This window comes from Orbicella franksi, chromosome 9 (assembly GCF_964199315.1).
Source record: "Orbicella franksi chromosome 9, jaOrbFran1.1, whole genome shotgun sequence".
NCBI classification, from domain to species: domain Eukaryota; kingdom Metazoa; phylum Cnidaria; class Anthozoa; order Scleractinia; family Merulinidae; genus Orbicella; species Orbicella franksi.
The window spans coordinates 19,938,635-19,963,102 of record NC_138153.1 but is presented as its reverse complement, the minus strand read 5'-3'; the positions used below and the strand labels follow the sequence as shown (position 1 = coordinate 19,963,102).

The 24,468-nt window shown below is 36.5% G+C and overlaps 1 protein-coding gene across 4 annotated transcripts in view; it reads left to right on the top strand.

The window, feature by feature from the left end:
* Nucleotides 1-24,468, top strand: part of LOC145497853 (uncharacterized) — a 33,842-nt gene that overhangs the window by 6,000 nt on the left and 3,374 nt on the right. For 3 of the 4 annotated variants that reach the window (XM_081477715.1, XM_081477714.1, XM_081477712.1), the window contains 21 exons: nt 1,862-1,931; nt 3,423-3,461; nt 4,355-4,396; nt 5,220-6,049; nt 6,522-6,546; nt 9,545-9,595; nt 11,118-11,256; nt 11,387-11,475; nt 11,684-11,718; nt 13,332-13,500; nt 14,161-15,392; nt 16,754-17,065; nt 17,518-17,581; nt 19,734-19,808; nt 19,918-19,982; nt 21,294-21,371; nt 21,621-21,693; nt 22,086-22,106; nt 23,034-23,083; nt 23,944-24,215; nt 24,399-24,447. In XM_081477715.1, coding sequence (XP_081333841.1) covers nt 1,862-1,931; nt 3,423-3,461; nt 4,355-4,396; nt 5,220-6,049; nt 6,522-6,546; nt 9,545-9,595; nt 11,118-11,256; nt 11,387-11,475; nt 11,684-11,718; nt 13,332-13,500; nt 14,161-15,392; nt 16,754-17,065; nt 17,518-17,581; nt 19,734-19,808; nt 19,918-19,982; nt 21,294-21,371; nt 21,621-21,693; nt 22,086-22,106; nt 23,034-23,083; nt 23,944-24,215; nt 24,399-24,447 — 3,780 coding nt within the window. The remainder of the gene's footprint in view (nt 1-1,861; nt 1,932-3,422; nt 3,462-4,354; nt 4,397-5,219; nt 6,050-6,521; nt 6,547-9,544; nt 9,596-11,117; nt 11,257-11,386; nt 11,476-11,683; nt 11,719-13,331; nt 13,501-14,160; nt 15,393-16,753; nt 17,066-17,517; nt 17,582-19,733; nt 19,809-19,917; nt 19,983-21,293; nt 21,372-21,620; nt 21,694-22,085; nt 22,107-23,033; nt 23,084-23,943; nt 24,216-24,398; nt 24,448-24,468) is intronic. The other variant, XM_081477713.1, reaches the window with a different exon arrangement.

The window sequence follows — 24,468 nt, the reverse complement described above, 5'->3', positions numbered from 1 at the left end:
ATTAAAGAATCCCCTCTATGGCAAAAAAAGAACTTAAAACAAAATAGACATTAATGCCAGTTTGAAAAAAGAAAGGCCTACTTTTATTTTTAATTCCATTTTGGGAAGAAATCTCTGTTGTTTGACTTGTGCTGACTAGCTTCAGCAGTTGTAAAAACTTAACTTTGAAGTGTGAAGTACGCATGACAATACATAGAAAAAAAATCTTGACAGCAGTATTTTCTTTTTATTACATGTAGGTTAATATGAGAACCTTGATTTTGGTGCTTTTGTTTAAAATATGCTAAACTTACAATCTCTTAAGCAATTATACCTACAAGATGTATCATTATGTGGACACTAAGTCCATTGCAATGAAAGGAAAGAATTAGTATAACTGGAGCTACAAAAATGTACGTACATGCTGAAAAAATGTATCTTGGTCTTGGAGTTTAGATAAATATATTCTGAAGTAAAATGTGAAACTCCAATGATAATATATACTGCCTACACTTAAAAAATTTATCACAGTTGTGTTGATTGTTGATAATCAATATTTAGCAATACTATTCTACAAAATGGTGTGCATTATTGCATATACCTACATTTACCTAAATGTAGCAAGATTGACAGGCAAACATTGGGCAATATTCTCCAAGATTTGTTAGGGATAATTGTTTTGTAACTGTCAATAATTTGTGTTCTTATAACCAGATGATCTGCAGTTGTGCAGTGCACACATGATCTTGTTGGACAAATCTTCTGTAGTGCTTTACCTGTATAACATGGCAAACTGGTGTGCAGTTGTATGTCAGGGAATCTGCTATTTACGAGTAACAGATAGTAAAGATTTCCTGTCCACATGAGACCATTTTTTTTTTAATAATGACTACTATGTTAGATGATGATAATTGCATACAGGGTGTATGGGTTATTGACCAAGTGTGAGGTCAAGATGGCTGGATATTGGCCAAGTTCTTTTTTGCGTGTTTATGGAGCGAGACGTAGTCAAGGTCCATAAACTCACAAAAAAAGAATGAGGCCAATAACCAGCCATCTTGACCGAACAAGCTTGGTCAATAAAGGATTTATTATATGGCTTTCAGGGAAATTTTTCTTGTGGGACACGGTGGGTAGTCCCGAGCAGGCAAGATAGCTCCATCTTGCCTGCTCGGGTAGCCAATCACAACGCAGGATTTGATTCATCTTGCCCGCTCGTGACGCTAGCCATATAATGATATCCCTTAAATTACTGGGGCCAGGATATGTAGCTATACCTTTGGTCCAAAAACCTCTTAATTTTATGGTCTGGATCTACAATGTTATGCTAACTTGTTTTATGTTATAATAGTTTACAGTTATACTCATTATACTCATCACAAATAGATGAGCTTGGGAACTGGTGCCTGTAAGGTTAGTGGGGAGCAGAAGCAATAAGCGGAAGGGGAGGTATCCATGGCAACCCTGGAAGCGGGAACCACCCCCAGAAGTGGCTGCTAACTGGCACCGTCACACTGAATGAATCAGTGGAAACAACTTACCTGACCCATACTTACCTAGAGGCCAGCAACCGAGAGGGAGGGAGGGGAAAGGGGTGGGAATCCACAAAAATTCGCTAAAACACAGAGCAAATGATCCGCAACAATCAGCTAGCAGCACTGCACGTGTAATGCAGTGAGACACAAAGCCCTGCAAGTCTCCAGAGGGCTTGGCGGCAGGTCATGTACTGTGAAGGGAGAAACCGCTGACTGCATTGGTTTGAGTCTAACTTTGCCTAAATCATATTTAGCCACATTTACAGTTATACTCATCAAAGAAATAATCCACTTTTTTATGTGAGTGCCTGTGACCAACTAAACATGTGTGTGTCTTTTCAATTCAGATTAGCAATTCATGAGCGAGAGAGAGAAGAGGAACGACGACGAAGAGCAAAACTATCAAGGCAGGCCTCTGTGAGTGTAATCATTTCATTCTTTTAGTTTCGATAGTCTCAGCATCTAATTTCTCGTTAAGTCATCATGGCTTTGTCTTGACCGTGAGAATAATGAAAACCATTGACTTGCAGATCAATATTGTCTTCAATTTACCATTATATTATTTGCAGAAGTGTAATGCTACATTGGGGGTTTACAGTTTGTGTTGATACTTGGTATGTTAATACATGTTAGCACAGGTCTGGAAAATTAGTTACATATTTTTTTTTTGATGACCAAGCCAGGCCTCTGAGCTTGTGGACAGATGACAAGTGGCTTCTCTTGCTTAGGCAACAACAACTAATAAATGTTTGACCTTCTTTTGATCTGTTGTGATACTGATGGTCATTATTTATATTTTTCTTTTGTTCAAGAGGTCATATTGGCAATATTGGTTGATCTGTGTCATTATCTTTGTGTGGTAGACCACAATATTGTTAATAACCAATCTAAGTATTGTAAAGCTCCCTGAGAAATATCACGTTCAGCAAATGCAGGATCATTTTTTTAAACTTTAAACTTGAAACATTTCAATTTACATTTACAATGTCTACCAAATTTAATCTTGTATGCACCTTGTAATGGTTCCAGTAGAGAATTCCAAGACTATGAAGTCAATTCCTGACTTGTAAAGTTTCCGTTATCAAGAGTCGAACTTTCATTAGCCCCCCTGTTGAACCTGGAATTATCTGTTGTGATTGCTCAAATTACTTACTAGAATCACAGCTTAGCTCTAAATAGATAAAACTGTATTTGATTTAATGATATTATAAATGAGACATTTTTCTTTACAAAACATAAAACATCCATGTATTCAAGAGGGATGTGATCACTTTATGCAGTCATACAACATTAATATAAATGTAGATTTTAAGGGAAATATTTAATGTTGAGTACTGAGATAATTCTGTGTGGATATAAAGGCTCAAGAGTTCCAAAAAGTGACTCGGTACAGATTGTTTTGACTTGAAATATCCATTGGTTACCAGCGAGACAAATATTATCAAACTTGTAGTCAGGAGGTCAGATCTTAATGCACAAGCTTTAAGGTGGAGAACATTCATGCAATGTATGTTAGAATAACAGAATTTCTGTTGCCTAAGTTTGGTGGCTCTGATATTGATCCAGTTGCTACTTGTTTGGATAATGGTTTTGAGTTTGCTTTGAAGAAATTACTGCCAATTAAAACTGCTCTTATCAGAGTTGCATTTGTTTCAAAGAAAACTAAAAAGACAGCCTGTGTAGGTACATTAATTAAGGGAGAGTGGCATACATGCAGCACATGATGGGAAGGTTGCAAGTAATACTGTTGATTCTGTTTGGCTGTATGTTCTTTGACATATCGTATAAAAAGTCACATTTTTGTAATGTCCACAGTTAGCAAACTTTAAAACATTGGCCTAAAATTTACAGACTTATTTACTATGTGAAGGAAACTTAATACTAATTAGTTTCTGTATTACATTTTAGAACTCTGCTGAGCACCCATTATTTCCAGAACCCAAAAAGGTATGTCAGATATTGTGGTTATTGCATCTTTCTTTCAGGCAATCCTCTAATGTTGTCAGGTGGTTTTGTTGTCACATGGTGTACTATAAGAGACAAGAGAACAGAGACATTACAGTGAAAAGCAATGATTAGTGCTGCTGCCCTGATTATGCAAGTAACAACATATGTAGATCATCCTTGTACCATAATCTAAAAAATAAACAAAAATTTCCTACGTGTAAGAAGCAACCTGAAATATTCTTGGAGGATTTCTTTTTTTTTTTTAAATACTATGAATTTTTGGGGATGTTGAAATTTCTGATTACAGGATTACTAGGACAACCTTAATATGCTAGTCCCTTGGTTCTTTGTTATATTGAGGTTTCACTGTAAATAGAAAGAGATTTTCACTCCAGTTATGGTAACATGTACAGAGTATTGGTGACCAGCAGCTCTGAATTAGGTTATTAAGAAACCATCCTGTAAAAAAGTACAGAATAAAAGCTGACATTACAAACAGTACTACATGGAGCTGTGACAGTATGTGCAACAAAAATTTACATTTACACAATCAAATTATTCAAGTGATTTTCCTTTGTTTTTCTCACAGTTCTTAAAAGAAGTTAAAAATATTTTCTTGTCTATATTGAGTCATAGAAACTTTTGAGAAAGTTTTTCAGAACTCACAAGACTTTATAGAAACTCTGAAAATATTTTGTTATAGACCTGTTGTGGTTCAATATTACCCCTGGTACAATTTGGTTTTTTTCTTTTTTTTTTCATACACTTTATAATAATTATATTTCCATACACCAGAATAAACAAAATGCATTTATGCATTTCAGGGTCATTCTTTAATTTTAAGCAATATAAGAGAATAAGAATTGCATTTGAATTGTTTGTTTTACTTCTAGGTTCAGCCTTCAGTGGAGGATGCTCTTCAGCAAAAAATTCAGGTAAGACAAAATTGCCATTCATCTCTTCTCTCAGATTCCTGAATTAAAGGAGGTCTTAAATTGGACTGACCCCACATGATATTTTTGGTTCTCCTTTCCCCTTTTGGTTGAAAGACAATATTTTATATTGCAATTCTAACACGTATACAAGGTCTGGGAGTGCAAAGCAATAAAATTATTCATCTATCTGCCTCAATGCAATATGTTATATTTTACTTCCCCTAAGTATCAGGGCCAAACTGTTGTCTTGAAATGTCTGTCGATGTGTTACTTGGTGACCACCTCTTAGTTTGAAGCGTCTACCACCAAATGGCGCTATTTTACCAATAACAAGGTATTCATTAAGAGCTTGGCAAATTAGAGGAAATGCCACCGCAATATGGAGTGCAGACTGATTTATATTCTAGGTTAATTTTTTTTTTTTTTGGAATATCTAGATCTTTTTCTCCAAGGAACACAGTTTGGCACTTTCATTCTATTTTTATGCATTGGGAAACTTCTGGGAAAACTAAGAAGTTTTCCAATTTGTATTATTTATATGCAAGCTGTTTTTCCTGCTGATGAAACCTTTTACTTTGTTATGTCCTAAGCCTTGTTGGCATCACTTTGGTGATTTGCATAAATTCGTTATTGAGTGCCTGGGAACACAACTTTGCCAAACTGCTTTCAAGCATCTTGACCAGCCATTTTGTTATAAAGAACATACAAACTTGTCACTATCTTCCAAAGGACAACAATCCCATGCACCTTTTCGAAATGCTTGCAAGAAGTGGCTCATTGATATTTCAAATGATGCTTGCTGATGTGGTTTTGTTTTTAACAGGCCACACTGGGGAAATTTGACACTATTGGATCATCTCTTCTTCGACATGGCAGTCATCTGCTAGGCATTCAAAGACTACCACAAACTCCTGTAGAAGGTGACCAGAAGTTCATCTTTGATCCAAAGTTCAAAGACTCGAAGAACTGTAGTGAACTAAAGAAAACTAAGGCTGCATTACCTAACAAACAGGCATGTTTAAAAACTGCCAGCAAACTTTCCAAAGAAGAAGTGAAAAGTTTAAAAAATCAGAAAGTCGATGGCATTTTAAATGGTACTGGACATTCAGCTACAAAATCCCCTCTTGTGATCAACAAGGCACACAACACTAATGCTTCATCTAAGAACTCAACCTCATCACATTTGAAGTCTCCAACTCTTAAAGAAACTACTCCATCCAAGTCTGGTGAAACAAAAAAGACCCTATCACATTTGAAGTCTCCGACTGTTAAAGATACTACTCCATCTAACTCAGCTGAAACAAAAAAGACTCTATCACATTTGAAGTCTCCAAGTCTAAACGAAACTACTCCATCCAAGGCAGTTGAAACAGAAAAGACACTATCACATTTGAAATCTCCAACTCTTAAAGATACTACTCCATCTAAATCAACTGAAATGGAAAAGGCTGAGGTTAAGACTGTGGTTAATGGTGCATTTAAATCTCATCAAAGTGATGGCAAGGAAACGGACAAAGGAGCAGTCAAAATTAAAGGACAAAAGGAAGGCAAAAGCCACAGCGAAAGAGAGAATGGCAAAAGCTGTAAAGAACAGACCATTAAAGTCAGCTCTAGCAACAAGAGTAAACCTCCCAAACTCTCTATGCCTGAACGGTAAGAAATTAGTAAATCAGCCAATCAGAGTGCAGCATTCACAAGTGAATTCTACTTATGTAGAATACAGGTGGTGTCCCTCTTTTCAGGTGTCGCTTCTCATCTATGGTGAGTCTTGAACAAGGCAGCTGCTATTACATTTTCCAACTTGTTACTAAAAATTTTGTTTTATAATATGAGTTAAATTTGTCACAATTTTGATAGCATTAGTTGGAAGGATATCTTTCGTTTAGGGTAAAGTTTCATTCCTGGCAGGATTAACCATGTTGACCTTGTAAAGGAATATTTCTCAGTAGTTAAAACTCTGAACATCCTATTTCTGTGCCGTATATTATGCACATCTTCAACATGGCTATAGCAGGGTGAGAGTGGTTTAAAAATGGCTGCACAGACAGGATATGAGCATGTGTATCCAGGGGTTTGTTTCCTAGGAAATCGTTTGCATCTAATTACATTTTCTCTTTGTCTTCAGGAATCTTGCTGCATCCTCAGTGGAGGTAGGGTTACAAATTTGTTTCATTTGAACACATGAAATGGATAGAGAAAATAAAGGATTTATAAATGTAACTTAAAATGAATTTTTAGGAGGATTGAAACATCACTGCAACATTATTATGTTAGATTCAATCTGTTTTTAGAAGATTCCTTGTGTGTTGTGATTGTTTCTGCTTCTTATCCTTGTAGTTGTGTAGAAATTACACAAAGTTATGTAATAGGCCATTTCCCAGTTGTCTGTTGTCTTTGTATCAAGTTATCAAAACAAGCCTTCAGGCAAAAAAAAAAAAAAATGTATTGCACCTACTCATTTTCATATGAAAAGATTTGCACAAGGACCCGTTTTGAAAAAGAGGCAAAGGCAACATGGATATGGCTATTACACCTTGACTGCTTAAGTTTTTGCAAGAGAGTATAGCATTGCACTTGTCAGGTTTTCTGTGGAAAATATATTATTTTTACAGCTTTAGATGTTTGAGTGTCGGCTAAATAACCAGTCTTTTCAACAAAGTTTATTCTCTTACTCCAGTTATTAGAAAGGTTTTTTCTGAATCACAGTTACAATAGTTTTGCAACTGTATGAACTCACTGTACATGTAAATTAGAAGCACATTTTAATTTGTTGGATGTTTTAGATGGAACAAACAAGCAATAAGCATGAATCTTTATGCATTGACATACTGTTGCTATTGTTGTCCATAATTATAAAGTGATGTTTAACATCTATTTCCTTCTTAAAAATCATCAACTAACAGATGTATTTTGATTATCGCTTAATTCTAGTAACCAATTTAAGGCAATCCTTGTAGACTTTTATACTATTAGTTAAATGGTAGTGTTCAAAGAAGTAAGCTGAGACTGTGGGTTAATTTAGCTCCTTTTTTAGCTCCTCTTTTTTTAGCTCATCTTCCATCATACTATGTTGAGTTTTGCTGGCAATTAAATTATATTTATATAAAATTACAATTTTTGAAAAGTGGCAAGCATTATTTCCAATTGTTGCTAATTACTGGAATGATTGCTTTGCAGCATGAAAGAGCTTCTGTTTAAGTAAATCTTCTTTTGTTTAGTCTTTGTGTGGGTGGCGGCCACAATAGAATACTAATAAATTATTCTTGCTAAGATAGAAACCCACACAGAAAACTCTTAAACTGATTGAAACTTGAGTGATGGTGATGTGGATTAGACATTGACTGATCAATTTTCATTTCATAACTTGTATGGTTTTTGTTGCTTGTTCCTTGTATATTTTGTTGATGTGTTATTACCCTAAGAACAGGGCTGTTAACTTTGAGTAAGTTGTGATCACCTTGAGGAAATTTGCATGTGGTCATCTTATTAAACCACGTTGAATTCTAGATTAAAATTGGAATTTTGTTTTGGTTGTCTTTGAAAGAATATCTTCTCCTCCTCATAAAGCAGATGTGTTTTGGTGAATTGTAGTGTTGATTGAAATTTGAGGCGAGTGTGCTTGATCATTTCAGATACATTTAGTTCTGCTTTATTTTGTGGGTTCACTGTCCAAGATTTTTAACAGTAATAACCAGAAAGTCACTGTTTTTGACAAAAAAATGTCTCTATGTTGTTTTTGCCAGTATAGTGATTTGCATAACAATCACACTAAAATATAGTCAGCTGATTTGGAATATCTGCTTTTCAACACCAGGTGTCGCAACAATACTCAGTTCCAATTTAACAAAGGATTTTTCTTTTTTGTTAAATTAAAATACAAATCACACTATGTGGTAGCAAAAAATAGAAGTTATTAGTTGTTTGGTACAATATACAATGTGTTATTTTTTAGGGAAAGGGGGGGGGGGAGGGGGGAGTTTGGTGAGAAATATCCTTATCATGTTAAGTGAAGCTGGAGATGCTAAACTGCTGTCACATATTCATCTCTAATGGGTTCTCTTTAATCATAAATTTGATGGTTTGTGTTTGTCAGTTAGACCTTAATTTTACTGTTGCTCTTGAATAAATCTAAATTTGTCAACTTTGAAATTTTAATCATAATTCATGTGTAAAGGAAGATATGCTTCTTCTTTTCCCTTTTTTCTTATCACAAAATTCATGTGGCTGTGGTTTTTATTAGATTTGTTCGTTCATTTAAGGCAAGTAATATAACTTTGAGTAATTATTTGAAAGAAAATTTTTGTTATTGTCATCAGGACATTTTCACAGAGTTAATGTTCTAAAGCAACAAAGAAAACAGAAAACATTTCAAATAACCACTTAAATGGTTTGTTTTGGTTGTTTCAATCCAAACTCTATGTACAAAATTCATGACACAACCCTAATGCTTTTGCCATATTAAAAATTTTAAAGTAAAAGCAAGAAAAGCTCTCTTTAATTACATCTCATGCCCTCAGGATGTATTCATGACAGGCCATCCTTGTGTAGATACTTCAGAAGGAATTAAAATTTTGTTGACCCAGGGATGTAAACCAATAATGATTCATTTTTCATTTTGTACCAAGACAGGTGAAAAGTGAGTTTGTGAATACTAAAAGGCCTAACCATAATTCTTTAATGTGATAGCCTGTCAATCTTCTTTTTCTATTCCAGTCCAGATTGTTCTGATCCTTTCCTTTAATTTTGAGAAATTTTTGTGTCATTTATAGTGGTTATTCTGCAATTCATTGTTCCCCTTGCATGATCCTTTAAATGACCATAGACTGAAAAGAAAGTTCATTTGCAATTGCTTAAAAGCCAGCTGTTAAGATGGAGATAACAGTGTCGGAGATATAACTTATAAATTTCCCTTGATCAAGTTGCTGTTTAAATTCTGTCAGATGCACTTCCTATCTATTCATGTTGTACTGTTTGATTTTTAATGAGACATTTCCCTCACTATACTCTTTGTGGCCTATTGGGAAGAGCCAGGTTTCCAAGGTTTGCCATGTCAAAGCCATTTTATGTGATCTATGTAAGTGTTGCAATATTATTTATGTCTATCCTTTAGTTATGTAATGATTGTTCTTCTTTTGCTTTTCCTCCCAGCAGGAAAATCATCCTGTGAATGAACCAACCAACGTGGAAAAAATCATTGCGGTAATATATCCCACTTTGTTTTATTTGACTTAAAATGGAGCAACACGTCTTAGTTCCAGAGATAGAAACCACAGTGTGGTGACTTGATTGGGTAGCACCAAATGTTTCAGATTCAGAAAATTTTGTATTCATCGTTCCTTGAATAAACCTTTAAGTAAAAATTTGAGAAGTTTAGTTCCTCATGAATCTACATTTTAATGACTTCTGTGTCTTTGATTACTCTGTAATAGAAACTCAGACATCTGGAGAAACATTGCTTTTGTTGTTTTAAAGAACACATATTAAAATTTTTGTGGGGGTTGACTGAAATTTAAGTTTCAGTAAAGTATTTGTTATCCTCTTAGTGTAGGCTAGTCAGTAGCTGCCAAATTAGAAACGTAGCTTATGAATCCATCCACTCATGTCTGTACTGATGTGCTGAATAAAGAAGAGGCCAACATTTTTAAGCCTGAATCATTCACCATCTTGTGTATTTAACCTTTGTGAATCTGCCAACCAGCCATATTGACCACTGACTGAAATAGTAATACAGCCCCAGGCCTTAGTCTTAATGGACAGCCTGTGAGCTGAAAATGTTGAAAATCTACTGACCTATGTGTACTACATTAATGTACATGAATAGGCATCTGTCAGCCTTAATCGACAGCCACTGGGCTAAAATGAAAAATCTACCAGCTTATCTTTACCACACTTATGTACTGATTAAAACAGTGATAGGCTTCTCTCAGCCTTAATCAATAGCCACTGGCCCTGGGCTAGAGTAGCTTTAAAAATCTACCAGTGTGCTAAAAAATTAATTGATTAAAGCAGGGATAAACATCTCTTAGCCTTAATAAAAGGCAATTTGGCTAGTTTATGTACATTTACAACACTGGTAACATCACAGCCTTGTAATCAGCAGCAATTTTGCAGGGTTGGCCACATCTACCAGACAGATACGTACTATGTATACTATCAAAGCAGGGAGTGTCATCTCACCCTTAATCATTAGCCACTGGTGAATCCACATTTACTGGACTACATTGTAAAGACTACAGTGATAGACTTGGGATGCCATGCAGCTTAGTTCAACTGTGTAAACCTAGTAGCCCACTTTATTGCTACAGTAAAATTCTACACATCCCGTAGCCTGGTGGGCCGTAGTCTTCTGAGCTATTGGAGAGATAATGAACCAAGGAAGCAACATTTGCAAGAGAATTTCATTAAGACTCCTAGAATACAAATAAATCTTCCAGTGTTAAGAACACATGGTAGCAACAGGGCTGTGTTTGTTTTAACCATGCGCATGATCTGTAGCTGTAGTAAACCTAACCACTGTCTTATACCGAGCAGTCTTAAGTCTAAAACATGGTCACTTTCACTGGCTAAATGGTGAATAATTTAGTCAGAGGCTTTTTCTGGTTCAAGGTGCAGCTATTGATAACTTTTGGCTGGAAAGTCAGTTGTCTGACTTTTACAATAGACATCTGTTTCATTTAACTGGGTGACATAGTAATGTTAATTGAAATTCTCATTTCTACAGGAGATGCAGCAGGTTGCACCACCTCTCACGGGAATCCACACACCCATCAAGGGAGGAAACTCTATCTTTGCATTTCACAGAAATAACATCCAGGATAACTCCGTGTTACCGGTGTTGCCAGTTAAGAGGAAACCTAGCGGTATGTTTACTGTTACTGCTTATCTGTTGGCTATCTTTTTGCTGAAGATTTTGGCATTTTTTACACAAAGTCTTTTAAATTGTGTAGGGCATTGTTATTGATTTTGGATTTTCTGTTTGCTTCTAAGTAGAAGACACAGAGGGTAAAAAGGACACGTGTAATGGAGTGGTTCTGCTGGATGATGACTTGATGCTCACTGATGAGAGTGATGATGAACATGTAAGTATCATTTTCATTACTTTTTGAAACTTATTGTGTAATATTTGCAAAAAATAGGGAATACTGTAAGAAGGAAAAGGTGCCTGTGTGCCTCATTACTTTCTGTTGGAGAAATATTAACCAGATCCTCCTGAATTCACTTGTTACCATCCTGAAAAAGGAAGAAAGTTGACACTCTACTGACATCAGTTTGTTTTGTCCCTTTAAGGATCACCAAGCTAGTTCACTGTCCAAGACTACCAAGTGAGTTTTCTTGTTTTGTTAAATCACAATGTAGGTGCTCAGGGCTGGAAATAACAGTCAGTCATCAGACATTGTCTGACCAAATTTTGAATATGTCCGGCCAATTTCACATTTTGATCGGACATGATGTCCGAACATTTCACCAACACCCATTGTCCATCCATAAAATTTGGTTATATAAATTGTTGAAAAGGCTCGAAGTTGTGACCGGTACGGTTGCCAATGCCGCTAAAATTTCATCTTTGGCGACCAAAAATTCTGGTTTAGTCGACAACTGAAAATATGTCTGCGTTCACAGGCTACCATAAATGGTGACTATGTTTCTCTGTGTTCACAATAACGGTTATTTTCTCAGTCATTATGACCTTCCAGAAATATCTAGTGAAAGATCTTTGCTTCTATATCAATCAACATAAGAAAAGAAAGCAATGATCCTTTTGCTTTGCTGTAAAGGATTCCCTCACATCGGAAAACTTGCAAACAGCTGATCGTGTTTGAAATCGCCTTATAATGCATTGCAAACCCTTGAGCATTGAGTATGTCAAGTATGCATACCGATTGTGATAGCGGCCAAAAAAGTCTTGGAAATTTTTTCTTTACAGATGTTATGCATTGAGTTCTTTTCTGAATAAAATTCCACTTGATTTTTATCACTTACTTGCCAAATGGCTACTCAATCATTATTTTAAATTTTGGGCCCTTGACTCTGCACTGACAGTTTGAGCCATATCCAGGACCCCATCATGGGCTTCTGCCATATCATAAAGCAGAAGTGTTCATCTTTCCTGTACTTGCCGAATAAAGTACTTTTCAGAAATCGCCCTATTATCCATTACGTGGATTGCAATATGCTGTTAGCCCTTCATGTATGTACCCTAGAGTCAACTTTGGTCAGGAGCCCATCATTAGGTGCCTGCACCTCCCATACTAAGCCTATGTCACAGTATTTTTACAGACTGGTCTATTTTTAGGCTTCTTTGCCCTCAAAAAAGGTCAGTTCTGCTCTATATGAGCGCGCATCGGTAAGGGGAAAAATGGAGGCCTCAGGTGAACATGGCAACCTAATCTTCCGGTGAAATTATGAAGTCTCTGCTTGTGATTGGTCACTGAGGTTGCTGCAGGGTTGAATTCGTGGTAAATTCAAACTAAAAATAGATCGGTCTGTGAAAACACCGGGAAAGGAATAATTGAGGAATTTGCACACTCCTAGTGATGGGCCCCTGTGTAGAAAACTAGGTTTGCTTGAAGAACATATAATCAGGAGATAACCAGGAGAGATTGGTGCAGTCATCTAGTAGATAAAGTCATCTAGTTAATCATAAGTGATAAATAAATCAAATTTAAATACAGTTTTGAACGATTTGTATTGAAAGTCTTTGCAGTATGCTAATAAATTTTCTTATGCTAATTAATTATGCTAATCAATTATGCAAATTAATGTCCGGTCAAATTGATAAGATGTCCGACCAAAATGAAGATTTGAAAGGACACATGTCCTGTTAAAGAAGAAAAATTATTTCCAGCACTGGGTGCTAGTTTTTAACTAAATTGTTAGTCATTAGCAGTGTATCATATTGTGTCCTCAGCATTCTAAAACTGTATTGTTTTAACAGGGATACACGTCATCGCTCACACTCAACATCTTCAAGTGGAAGTAGTAGCGAGGATAGTGATTCAGACAGCAGTGATAGTGACAGTGATTCAAGTGCTTCAGATTCAAACAATAACACAAAAAATAAACCAGCCAAATCTCCTGTTCACGTCCCTTCTTCCCCTCCCAAGGTAGGTGCCAAGGCAAGCAATACGAAAAAGGACAAATTAGTTCAATTCCTTGTGACCTTTGGAGGCCATGGAACCTAAGAAATGATCACCTAGTAAAATTTTCTTGATACTACACTGTAGAACAAACTCTCCTTACAAGGAATGAAGTGATTGGAGACTAATAAGGAGAAGGTCTGTGTTGACAGTAGAGAGCTTAAGCAGACCGTGGTGGTAACAGCAATAAAAACATCACTAACAATAGGGTTAACGGACAGCATAATAGCTCTGCACTTGCATTGTTAATCGTCATACATTTCATAGCTCTCCTCAGCTAAAGAAAAATGTGAAATGACCAAATTCTAAGCATTTGGAAAACATGACCCACAATGGCTACTTTGTGGTACGGAACATTGTTATTACATATTTAGTTCAAGCAACGTTGGTGAATAAGAACTAATCTTTCACTAGGCGTGTCCTATACATTAGTTGTCATCATCATTGCTTAAGCTTCTTGTTATTTTGAGTGCAGTAGATCCTCAAGATTCCAAAGCCATTTTAAGTGTTCCCTTGAGTGCCAGCTGTTTGATATCAGAATTCATATATCTAAAGAGAAGGTTAAAAGGATAAAGACTAAAGAGAAACATAAAAAACGTTGCTTTGTAATATTGTCAATATTTTCAGCATACAAGTGGAAGAAACTGGGGTTTAGATCACTTATTCAGTACTCTTAATCAGTCTTCAACATCACCCACTAAGACAAAACCAAGTCCATCAGCGGCTAACACTGTGGGAGAAGATGGTGTTCGGGGAAATCAGGTCGCTCCTGCTGCAAATGCAAATAGGAGCTCCCTTAATTCCCATTTGGGTAATCATGTTAAAAGTGAGAAGAAAAGCCCTTTGCCCATGGCTGTGGAAGAAAGTCTGGCACCATTTTCAGCTGGTCTCCTTAGCAACAGTCCTGAACTAGATCATGGAGTTGATATTGAGTCATTAACAGCAAAACTAGAACTTCCTCCTGAAACAGATGATAGTGCAGACCCAGCTAAACTTGTTAGTAATGAGCTGGGGAAAAAGGACCAGACTGTTAAGATTCAAGTTTCACAGGATAACAAGAAAGGAAAGAGGAGACCATCTACTACAGGATCTAAGATGAATTCTGGCCAAGAGAAAAGTCATAGTGAAAGCTCTCCCAAGAAACTTTTGAAGTCTAAGACGGATACCAGCTTATCAAAAAACCCGGCCAGTGTCAAACTTAGTAATGGCAGTATTGATGAAAAAGCAAACAAGGCTGGTGAAACAACCAGGTTAGCTGGAGGAAAAGTGACAAAAGAATCGACAAAAAAGAAACCAGAAACTAAAAGTTCAGGCACCTCTGTTACAGGCAATGATGCTGTGAAACCAGCCAGTGAAGTGGATGATGAGGACGTAATCGTTGACATTGTTGGTGTGGAGACTAGTCCAGGACACGAGATTGCTAAGGCAGACATTAAACCATTTCCAAGAACAAAGGAAAGTGAGAGAACGAAAGGCATCAAAAATAAACCTGCAGGAACAAATGGTCTTAGTAAGCATGTAAATGGTGAGAAACTTCATGTGTTATCTAGTTTGATATCCCCAAACAGGACAAAAGACATCTTAGGGAAGAATGTTGAAGTTACATATGATGAAGTCAACATGCCCGAGTCTCTTATTGTGAAAATTGACTTGTCACTTCTGAAGAGAATACCCAAGCTTCCTGGGAATGAGCTGATCAAACATTCAGCTTCATCTCCCTCTGCTGAAACCAATGGCAACAAGGATGTGGTCACTTCCCCTGAGGTAAAGATTACTAAAAGGAAATTATCAGACGTGAGACCAGTGGAACATGAGACACCCAAGAAAGTGAAGAATGAAAGTGATGCAGATTCTAACAGGTAAGCAGCACAGTTTTCAAGGTCTTATGTGAACACTAGTCACAAAGTACACTGGTGAAGTTGAAGCAGCACGGGTCACTTTAAACAATGACAGAGGAACATTTAAACTCAAAGTCGTTTACGATTTTGTAATATTTCCACAAATTTTACGTTACCTTGTTGCATATGCCCGAGATTTTCTACCTATCATTTTTTTCTCTCAATTATTTCTTTTTAAAACTTTGCTTCCAGTAACCATAAAATGTAACATGAACCAATGAAATAACGTAATAGTCTTAAATGGAGTAAGATTGGTCCATCATATCTTTTTTGCGAGCATGGCGACCTATCTTTTTTATTGCATTTTCATAACATAATCTTTTTGCTTGATAGGCGACATTTGGAGAATGTTTAAAAAAATCATTTTACAACTTTTATTTCGGAGGTATCACCTTAGCACTGTTTTGGCTAACCTCCTACACAGATGTTCTTATGGTTGGTCATGCAGTCTTCCCTGAAGAGGGGCTGAGATTGTATGATGAGCCTACAGATCATTTGTGTAGGAGCCTATGTTTTGATTAAGAAAGCAGTAAATCATGATGATAGTAACCCTTATGGGTAATGGATAATGGAGTATAAGTTTTATTTGGATATTGCCTACCTAGTCATATTTTTAGTGTTGCCAAGGCATTTTTAAGGTCATTCCACTGAAATAGAACCTGCACTGAGATTTTTGTGAAACTTTGCCTATTGATTGTTTATATTATAGGAACTTAAATTGTGAAATAAAAATGAGGGGTCTCCATGTTCGTTTAGGAGCAACAGCGCCTTGTTTATACCCAATAAATCCTTATAATAGCACTGCTTGCTATATTCACGTTTCCGACGATTGTTTTTTGTTCTACACTGAGAATTGGTCCGTATTTATTTTACACAGAGAAATTTATTACTCAATTCAAAACAACAGAAAAAAAGATAGGTCACCATGCTTGTTTGTGAGAAAATGATGATTTACCTCCATGGCGAGGTCCAGCCATAAAGAAAAAGCTGCCATTCTTTAATGCCTGTGCACTAATCATGCGTGAAATTATGCACAGTAGGGATGTGCAATGCAATACTGGGGAATGACCTTGAAGATCCTTGGTAAAACTTAGTTTAACCATAGAAATCAACATTGACAATGATGATGCATGCATATTCAGATTTCATAACATCTAAAAGCTAGGCGCCAACTGTTGAAGTGTTTGGGATGTAGGATGTTGTTGGGCTTTTCCTGGAAGCTTTGTCTTGATTAGATCAGCCCAACAGCTTTCCATCCAAAATTCCAAAGCTGTTGCTCAATCTAATAATTTGTTGTTTTTGGTGTTATTTATGCACTGTAGGAATAAGTCTCGTGAACGATCATTCAGTTCAAGTAGCACAAGCAGTCGACATTCTAAAGAAGGACATAGGAAACGCAGCCCAAGCCAGGAGAAAGATTCTTATCGTATCAAGCGCCAGAGACATGACAGTGAAAATAATAAAGTTCATGACAGTCCTTTCAGAGGTCTTCAAAATGGCAGACTGAATGAAAATGGAGCAGATACTGTAGAAAATGGCTTAAAACCTCATCCATGCTCCAGTAACAAAAACAATGAGAATGACAACAAGCGAGAAACAGACATTTCAAGATTTTATGACCCAGAACCTAGAGTGTAAGTGGTAATTTGTTTTAAAATTTAGTGATTGAAAGTTTTAGTCCAACATGTATTTTGATCTAGGAATTTGTTGCAGGAGGCTGGTTTGTACTGGTTGACATTAATGTGACAGGGCTGTCAGTCATTAAGAACAACAACTCGTAAAACCTGTTACTGCTGAATATACTCAATGGGCGTTTGAGATTATGGATGAACTTGCCTCTTGTTGAGATAATTCAGCCACAATGCAACAAGTTTTGTTATGTGGGTGAAGATTAAGGCAACCGGTGTCTCAAACCTTAGTGACGGACGGCCCTGCCATACAACCTAGTGATAGAAATAAAAATAGTTATGTCTCCCTGGAATTATAAGTACCTATATAAACTAAGCAAGTGTAATATAAATTACTATATTTCCTTGTTGTTGCATTCCACTGTATTAACTGAGCTGGGGCCATCTTTTTTACTCAGACCTTATGGACCAGATCACTATCTTGCTGAAGCCAAGAGACTGAAACACAAGGCTGACTCATCGGTAAGCATTTCAATCAAGTTTACAATTTTGTGATCATTTTGGGAACAAACACAATTTTTGGCAAATTATGTGGAAGCTCTCAAGAGTTCCCGTTTCTTTGTGTGAGCAGTGATGAGGACATCGTCACTCTAGTAGGTAAAATGGGTGATGCATCGTGTTGCTCGGAAATGTTTTTTTTTTTTTTTTTTTTTTTTTTTTAAATCCAGTACAACAATTTCTTAAAGTGCCACTGAAACGAAATTTTCGTACTCTCTTTTTTTATCCCAATTTATAGTTTCAAAAGTGCTTAAAGTAATGGTGAACTTTATTTCTGCCATATCCTAACGGAGAGTGCTTTTTTTAGATGTTGAAATCGACTTTTTGGAGCAAAACTGTGTCCGGGCTCTGGAACCGAGTTTAAGGACCTTGTGACGTCACTGGTTGTATTCACGCAAGAAGCGCTATAGATTCTCTCTTGTTTTCACTTGAGTTATTCAAGTTTATTCTTCATATTGTCGATACCTACTAGTTTTCTACCTTGTAATTTCTGTCCAGCCTTGACAGGAAATACACATCATAAACGTTGGAGGGCGCCAGAGAGTGTAGATTCACCAGAATAAATGCTACAGATTATAACAGCTCAGTATACTTTTCGAACATCTTGAGTACTCGATTGGAGATTTCGAAGACGAGTGTGGCAACTTTTGTATCATGTCCTGAAGCCTAAACACGATATTTCGTCGTCTGTTTTCAGCCTGGTTCTGAAATTTGGATTCTCACGTTTATCTAAGGTGTATTAACAAGGTTCGAATATATCCTCGGCAACTTTACTGCATTAAAAGCCATAAGCGCATCAGCCATCCGCACAATCACGAAGTTATTAACGGTCCACAAGCTTTGAGTCAAGTACTTCTTTTCCCACTATGGGCATCTTTTTATGATACTAATAAGTGAGAGTTCTTGTGATAGACAAAATGTATCTTTGAAAATTGTGATCCACAGCAGAGTTTGCTTTATCGCTGCATACGTATCAGTGTAAACAAAGTGGGAATTTCGCTTCTCTTTTACGCGTATCTCCCAATTGCAATATTTCACGGCCGATGGATTACTTTGAGTTCTTTAGCACATACTTATGTCTATGATCTTCATTTAATAATATCCAAGTTCAAAACAATTCGTTAAAATGTCACTAGTTTACACTCCTTTCGAAGGTTCATTAAACAGAATTTGAAATAATTTGCATATATGACCTTTCGCCGCCGACATTGTCACGCTTTCTCTCGTTTCCTGAAAACATACCTGTAGGGTCATGGCAGCTTAGTTTACCTTTATAGTTTAAATTCGCTCCCTCGTATAAAAGAGGAGGGTTTCTTAAATTGTTGCTGTTGTGATAACTTGCAGGATGTAGCAGATACAACTGGACTAAAGGTCACTGTGGCACAATCTCGTCCGGTTTCCTCGAAGCGAAGCAACTCGAAAACTTGAAGCGTTGTTGCTGTGATTCGTGCAGCAGTAGTCCGGATAATATTTTCAAAAGCCGCTTTCTCTTGTTTTCATGTCTTTTTTACTTTATGAGTGTAGATATTGTTTAATTGAGTGCTGGCATTTCACCAAGAGTCCCGATCATTTTGTGATCTGAGAACTCCCACTTGTTTGCTTGCTTACATAAAATATCCTGCAAATATCCAATTAAATAGACTGGAAAGCCCCAGGATTGACTCTCGACCTCTTCATATCTAAGGCTACTGTGATTATCTGCTTTACAGCTCTGAGATGTCCTTAAGATGTTTTTTGGGGGGCTTCGAACAGTAGTCTCTTCTCCCATAATCACTCTAAATTTTCAGCGCAGCATGAGAGTAATACAACCAGTGACGTCACTAGGCTGTTTTGGCTGCGCCAAAATGGCCGCCAATTTTGGGCTTAACCAGCCAACTTCGAACGGCTGAAAAAGCAGTTTTCGCTTACCGCATGCGAAAAAAAAGTTTGCAGTGTTTCCAAGTAAGGTTGAAACTTTATTACTAAGCAAAAATCTCACATACAAAAATTTCGTTTCGGTGGCACTTTAAACTCTCAAGTAAACACCATCAAGCAGATAGGTTACAAAAAGAAAAAAATCATTTGCCAATGATGGTCCCATTACTGTACATTTACAAAATAATTTTATTTTTTGCAGACTGACAAGGAAGCCAAAGCTTTCTTATACGTGGATGCTGTGCTACACTTTGCTCGATGTGGAAAAGCCATTGAGGTACATTCCTTGATATCTTAACATTCTTTAGTTACTGTTTCTTGCTTAGTTGTTCATAAGGTTGAATGTGGCATCAGACTCAGGATTGTGTTCTTTTTTATTTCTGTAGCAAAATGAGGAATCAGATTCTCGCTCAGCAATTCAAATGTACTCTGAGACACTGGATCTTCTCAGGTGATTAGAGTTCATTTTATGCTTAGATGTTGTTTTAATGTCCCCACCTTGACCCTGGGAGTAGCTTTTCTTGCTGCAACTTAATTTCTTCTACGTCGTGTACCTTTCAATCATGTTCAATTGGTCACAAAATGTAATTCAACATTACTGAAAATTTTGTTTTCCTTTGACTGGCCTGGTATAGCGTTGTCTGTACTCTTATCAACAACATTTTGACCACTGTGATGACGTATGTCTTTGTTGATATGAGTACAGACAACGCTAAACCATGTTTAATTTGTTAAAGTGGTACTATGATCAAATTTTGACTCCCTGATTTTTTTCGGTGTATTACATAGAATGGCATGAAAGAATAAAAACGCCGTTTACAGTTTGCAAATATCTGCATTAGTTCCGAAGATATTTAAGTTTGACAAATGTGTAAAATATGCAAATGAGATAACTGATGACGTCATATACTCAACCCAATATTATAGCAAGTATATAAATAGAGCTATCTTGGCCAATTTGCAGCACAGACCAATGAAACCTGGTAGGTTAATAGTTCTACAGGCAACACACCTACGGCCATAACAAATTCTGTTTCCATGGCAACTCACTCTTTTCCAGTCCCCACCCACTTGATTTCAATATTTTGGTGATTTTCAGCTTGAAAAACATTAAACAAGGCCATGAACTTGACCTAACATATTCACATGCTAGCTAGATCATGCATATGAGGCACCATTAGCAAATGTCAAAATGGAATGCCAAAGGTGGCCAGAAAAGCCATTGATATTGGGGAGGGCTGGAACCCAGTATGTTGCCATGGTAACAAAACTGTTATGCTCGTATTGTGGAGCACATTTAGAAGAATGTCACTGCAAAGAATCAAACATTTCTGATACAAATTGGCTGAGATATCTTTCTTCATTATATTTCATGAAAATTTGGTTGTGTATGACGTCATCATTTGGCTAATATGCATATTTTAAAAACTTGAATATCTTTGGAATGAAAAGAGATATTTGAAAATAGTAAACAGCATTTTTCTTCTCATACAGACTACTTGTTTATGTCTTAAAACGGGTTAGATAGGAAAGATAAGATTTTCGTCATAGTACCACTTTAATGTATTAATTGGCCTTCTGTTGTTACCAACAGCTCAGTTTGTAAGGTACTTGCCCTAGTGTGACAAGATGTAATCTTCTGAATATATTCCTCTTTGCTGTGTTAGGTTGCAGTACATGTGTACCTTTCTTCTGAGCTTTATATTGCTTCCTAAGGTGTGCCTTAAAGGACCTCTCTCATGCTACTGTGATTTTTTTCTAGGTACACAATGCGCAACTTTGTGAACAAACATACTCATCGATCTGATCGTGTTCCAGATAAACGACTCTCTGTTTTATGGTGAGGTTTTGTAAATTTGGTGTAAATAAAGTACATAATACTGTAGTTGTAAAATTACTTTGTTTCATTAATTTATTTATTCTTGATATTCTCGCAACTTCATCGTAGATGAAATGTAAAGAGACCAGAAGGACTAATTTGTACATGTTGACATCAAGACTTGAAAGGAAGATTTTCAGTGTCCTGACACTTTGTCTCCTGGTATTTTGTGTGACTAAACATGTGAATATTTTCTGTTCTCTGATCTAGTATGAGGATTCAATCTATATTGTACATGAGGCTGTATAAATTAAGGAAAGACAATGTCATGAGAAATGTCAAGGTGAGAAGGATTTTGGATCTGTGCCAAATCCATGTTGCATGTAAACAGTGAGTGCATTAGATTTTCCTGAAGGTCCATTTGAGACTGATGACCTGTAATCCACTAAAATAGGTTTATGTTTATAGCTTCTTCTTGAGGGAAAGCTGTTGATCTGGAAATTTTAATCACTCTGTTCGCCTTTCAGATTTGCTTTCCAAGGCTACATTCATTGTGTTTATTGAAATGTATAGAAAACCATGTTGTTTTTGTCCATTTCATTATAAAGATACTTTGTTGGAAACAAGAAGGTAGTTAGTTCAGTTGAGCTTGTCTGTAAGTTTTGGGCCACCCTTTATTAATTTGTTTGTTATCCTATCACTGACAAGCATTTGTTTTCTTTGTTGTATCTGCAGATGGTCACAGAGCATTTTAGGGTAAGTGTACCATTAAACGACAAGCAAAGTTAGCGCATTACAAACTTTAACCAGCGTTTATGAACATTTTAAACCAAGAGTCTTTGAAATGTGCATTAGCTGCTTGAAATTGCTAAAATTAATGGTTTTCATATTGATCCCCGTAGTTACTATTTGAGAATCAATGCAATGGTATACTATTTTTATTGAAATGCATAATTTATTAGTTGGATATTTAAGGTAATTCCTCTGAAATAAAAGTGACCATAGATTTTTGTTCAAACTTGAATATTTGTCATATGATAACCTCAATTTTGAAATAAAAAAGGGGGGTGCCCATGCTCATTAAGGAGCAGTGAGGCATTGAAAATGCCCCATTTTGGCATTATTTAATGCTTATTATGAAAACGCATTCCTAGTAATTGTAAAATCTTTGTGAGCCCAGACTCATAAGAAAACGCATTAAACTACAGTCAATACATTGTGTCGGACACAACTAAGCATTTTAAGTTTGATTCTGACAAAAAACTAAATCCTTGATTAAAATTTGAACTAAATTTCTTGACGTGGTTACCGACTGCAAAATAGAAAAGACCACAGTGTATCTGCTATTTTTCTTATTTGTTAAATTTTCAGCAACAGAATTTAGATCAGTCTTTTCTCACGCGAAGCTTATGATTAGTTGATTACAATGATTGGAAAAAATTGGTGTGCCCGTGCTCGTTGGTGAGCTAGAGCCATTTTTCAACTGAAAGAGCTCAATATCAAGGCAAATCCGTCATGTTTTCAATATGCGTGTGCATGAGCGCGCACTAATGACACCATAAATTATGCGCAGTAAGGATGCGCAATGCAAATGTGAGGAATGACCTTAAAATGCAATGCATTGATACAAAGTGTGACTTTCTTTCTGAACTTAAATTTGCACTTGCTGTTGTTGTTAATCAGGGTCCTCCAAAAAGTACTCAAGCTCCTTCACCCTATACATCAAATACAAAGTAAGTGATGGAAGTTTTGTGTTGGTTTGGAGTATTTTTTTTGTGAGGACAGTTAGAGTAGGGCCTACCTCACATCTCTAGTCTGCTTCATGTACATGTAAAATAGAAGTTCTCTCCATGTGTATCAGTGCAAAGGAACCAGCACAAAAGACCAAACAATACATTTCTGCTGGACATTTACTCCAGCCTAAACAAAGATCATTGGTCATTTTCTTGGGTAGTGACATGAGGATAAAGTTAAAAAGAAAGTCTGAAACTCTGCAATGTGTATTTTTCTCAAATAATGTAATTGTATGAAGAAAAAAGGAAAATAAAAATGGAAAACAAATTCTGATTAAATGTGGTGGTTTGGCTCACACTGAAAGCATTTTGTTTTCAAAGAAGTTGTGTTGCTGTTCATGATATAAATTTCCTTTGCCTTACTATCTTGCCTTTCTTAGCTACCTTGGAAATGGGTTGGGGCTTATCCTGTTTTATCTTATATTAAATAAGCTAAGATAGTTTATTTCACATCAAATACTCAGGGGGTGGTTATCTAGTACCCTTAGCCAGATGCTCATGAAAGATGTGTTTGACAGGCTAAAAACTAAATATGCATAGAAACACTACACATATCTATATAATAAATTTGGTTGAGTCTAAACATAATTAATAAATTAGTATAGTCATTGAATCTGTGTATATAAGTATGGTTACATGAAAGGCAGTTACTGCATTAGCAGCCAGTAAATCCAGCATCCTAGTCTAAATGGAATCGTGCAGGAGTAAGGCAGCTTCATAAAGCCTTAACATTGCAGTGGTTGAGATATCCCAACCTACAGAAGTTTTTTCATCAAAGTATTATTGTTTCTTGTCCACAGGACTACCGGCACCCCGTCCCCTCTCTCACCCACTCCATCCCCCTCAGGAAGCGTTGGCAGTGTGGGAAGCAATGGTAGCAATGAAACTATGACCACACCCTCTAGGAATGGCAAACCCTCTTCAGGCTCTAATGCAATGACTTCACCTGTAAACGTGTGCATTCCACAGAAGATTCATGCTATGACCCAGCAGCATGTTTTACTAGTTAATAACTTGGTGTACAGTCAGGATATGTGGGACCAGGCTCAACCTGTTGTACTTGAATTCAGAGGTAAAATACCACAAGGATATTGTTTTTCTTGAAGAATACATTTAATAAATATATTAGGGTGTCAGGGGGGGAAATCAACATCATCCATCGCTGGCTACGATCATATTGAATTGGTAGGCATAATAGCAAGGTCAAATATTGGCCTAAATTTCATTTTTCTTGATGGTAATTTTTCCCTAACAGATTTCTTTATGGATCTGGATCGGAAGTGTGGACCGCTTACCCTTCACAGGTACTTCAACGTATATTAAGC